This window comes from Nuphar pumila, unplaced genomic scaffold (assembly GCF_984573655.1).
Source record: "Nuphar pumila unplaced genomic scaffold, dmNupPumi1.hap1.1 HAP1_SCAFFOLD_2293, whole genome shotgun sequence".
In the NCBI taxonomy this organism is placed as follows: domain Eukaryota; kingdom Viridiplantae; phylum Streptophyta; class Magnoliopsida; order Nymphaeales; family Nymphaeaceae; genus Nuphar; species Nuphar pumila.
Genome location: NW_028323889.1, coordinates 8,277 through 11,196, shown reverse-complemented (window position 1 = coordinate 11,196; position 2,920 = coordinate 8,277). Strand labels below are relative to the sequence as shown.

Below are 2,920 nucleotides of genomic sequence, written 5' to 3'. Positions count from 1 at the left end.
ACCTTGTCTTCTCAAACACGCTACTGTTGCAACCGCAAATACACGAGATTGCGAGCTCTGAGCCCAGTCTTCTAGCAGTCAGTGAAGACATCGAATTACCAGTAGCGGGCAATCGTTTGTCTGCCATTGCGTTTTGGTCGGATAATATTACGACACTTGAATGTAAACTATACAAAGCGTTCGACGAACTCATCCCCACATATTGACAGACACAGCATGGTCGGACTAGCCCAGAGCCACCCGGTTGAACATCTTCTTACAAATAGGCTGTCTTGGTGTTTCACAGACACAACAGCTTGCCACTTGCAAAAGCATTCCAGTATTGCAGTACTCAGTAAATGAGGTTCAAGACATAACTCTGTGTCTTCAGCTGAATTCCTGGTCTCAACGCAATGCAATTGTTCCAAGATAAGGGGTACTACCTGTAGGCAGCCGTTACCAATTATTTATGCTGGTTTTAGGCTTGAGCGCCTTCACATCTTGCACCTGTGTTACTCTTGCCGGTTCCCTGCCCGTGCTACTGTGCTAACAGCCGCACCACACAGAAAACACGTTCAGAGCCTGCAACGTAGGATGGGATAACCATACACGCGGGGCATGCATTGTTGCATAGCCGGGATCTTGCTTGTGCAGCCATTGACATCGTGAACGCGACCTAAAAGACAACAAAAATCTGTCTTTGAAAGATCATTATTGAGACATTCCCTGTTTGGACGCCTTTGCCATTGATTTCAATCCTTTGATTGTACTAAATAAACTTAAGGATGTTTGGACTCTGAGGGCCAGTCAGTCGATGTCTAGACCACCAGAGCAGCCATAGAAGAGAGAGCACAACGCTGGAATCTGATGGCAACAGATGGCTTCGAATGGTTGTTGCTATGCAGCCGCAAAAGATCTAGTATCAAAGCACGCAATCGCGATGCCAAACGACTGCAGAATGCTCATCGGGTATGCGAAGTCCATGACATAGACATCTTTGGCGCGCTTCCCGAACATGAACAGCACGTCCTGGCCGTTAGTGCCCTCCTTCACGTGGTATGTTGTGAGCTGGCAGTTTTTAGGCGAGCCCTGAGAGACGCGGCCCTTGAAATCCAGGACATAGCCTTTCACCTTCTCCTCCCACTGCGGCACGACTGAACGAAGAACGCTGATTTTGTTCGTGTCTGGGCTCTTATCGCCCTTGGTCACTTTGTCGTAGAGTCCCAACAGTCCGTCCTTCTTGGAGACAATTGGATCGCTCTCAGGATCGGGAATGATCGCACTGAATTGTCGCACCCCCCCCACGCTTGACACGCCATCCTGTCGGAACCGAACAGCAGCAACCTCATCTTCCTCGACCAAATCCAGCGATGCTGAGCTTGAGCGTCCCTGACTATCGGCTGCTGGCGCACTCACCTCGTCGCTCTTGCTATCTACAGAGCACGAAGTACCGAAGAGGCGATAGTGCGTGCCGAAGCGGTTGCCACGTAGCACGGCAACGATGTTTCTTGAAGACTTTTTCAGGTCCCGTAAGAAGTCGCCGCCGTTCGCCATCGAGATGAGGAATGTAGGGGTTGCGGCTCGGATGCGGCGGCGCGCTGCGAGCAGGAAGAGCTCCTTTTTGGTGACGCTGTCCTCCACGTAAAGCTGGAAAATGTCCCCCTTGAGGCGGTTCTTTGTCCGCTTGACGAAACACTCGACTTTGGCAAGCCTGGGCCCTGAACTCAGCATCCAATCGTGGTGTTGCACAGGTTGATGATGAAAATGCGGTTCCAAGACAGGGAGGCGAGGATGGATGACCTCTTGAGAACTGCCTCGAGCAGCTCCTCGGTATGGTGCGTTGCAATGGTGAGTACGGACATGCAACATGAGATGTGAAGGCTTTTGCTGCTTGAAGTCCATGTGGATGCAGCAGTTTGGTGAAAAGATACCCCATCATCACACTGTGTTGACTATCGAATGCCACCATGTGTGCTAATAAACTCAAGGTGGCAAATCTGGAAACACAGCAAAGCGGCAGAAGTCGATTCAAGCATTGGCAGCATTTACTCGGTCACCTCTGGCAAGACATCACATAGAGAGCAAGCCCACAGAGCTCATGATGGCATGTGTGCAAAACGATTAGACCACGCAAGGATTCGCGAAGTTTTGTCGTTGATGTGACGCACCTGGGACACGAAGAGAGCATGCCAAATCGGGACTACAGGCCTCGCAGTTCTGCACTTCCTTAAGCCACTCGTCCACGGCGTCGCAGTCCGCATGCGCGTTTTTGCGATGAAATGGCGAAGCAGGCATGTCTTCTTCGTCCACGCCATCCTGGATGCACAAGCTGTTGGTGTACGAGAGGCTCAGGGTGAGGCCCTCCTTGCTCGGAGACTTGATGCTGTTGCTCGCCTCGATCGGCGTCTCGTCATCGTCGGCCTTGGTGGATGCCACGGACGTCCCGCAATCGCTTTGGAACGCGTGCTTGGGCTGGAAAGCCGCAATTTCGGATGACTCTTGCGATGAGAAGGAGGGCTTTCGGTCTTTGACTGTCGCAGCAGGTGGGGGTGCCGGTGCAGACCATAATCCTGCAATGCGCAACTCATTTTCTGGCCTATGTGGGTTACGTCTCGCAACCCTCATGCACATGCACTTTGGCTGCGCTCCGCGCATTTCAGCAAGCAGAATTTTGGCTGTTTGTTGCCCACTTGGCGCACCTTCTTGCTATGGTGCCTTGATGAAATGCATCACCATTTGTAGGACACAGCCCTCACACAACACATTCTACATAGCCCTCTGAACAGCGCATGACGTTTGTAAGCTTCGATTCTTTGGTGATTTGTCCGCCTGCGCTCATCCCTGGGGCTCAAAATCGCTCAAGAATATCATAAGGTGCAGGCCAGCGACGGTTGGAAATCAGGGGGGGGTGCGCAGAAGGGTTCCAGTCCAGGTGAGGTAG

General features: G+C 51.9%; 1 protein-coding gene across 1 annotated transcript; it reads right to left on the bottom strand.

The window, feature by feature from the left end:
• Positions 1–876: 876 nt before the first annotated feature.
• LOC149808741 (uncharacterized) lies at positions 877–1,881 on the bottom strand. Its single transcript, XM_089995165.1, has one exon. It carries the CDS (start codon positions 1,879–1,881, stop codon positions 877–879), a length of 1,005 nt encoding a protein of 334 aa, XP_089851291.1.
• Positions 1,882–2,920: the final 1,039 nt, after the last annotated feature.

Excerpts from the sequence above, each read along its gene's own strand:
- LOC149808741 (XM_089995165.1), bottom strand. The coding sequence starts at position 1,881 with ATGGACTTCAAGCAGCAAAAGCCTTCACATCTCATGTTGCATGTCCGT.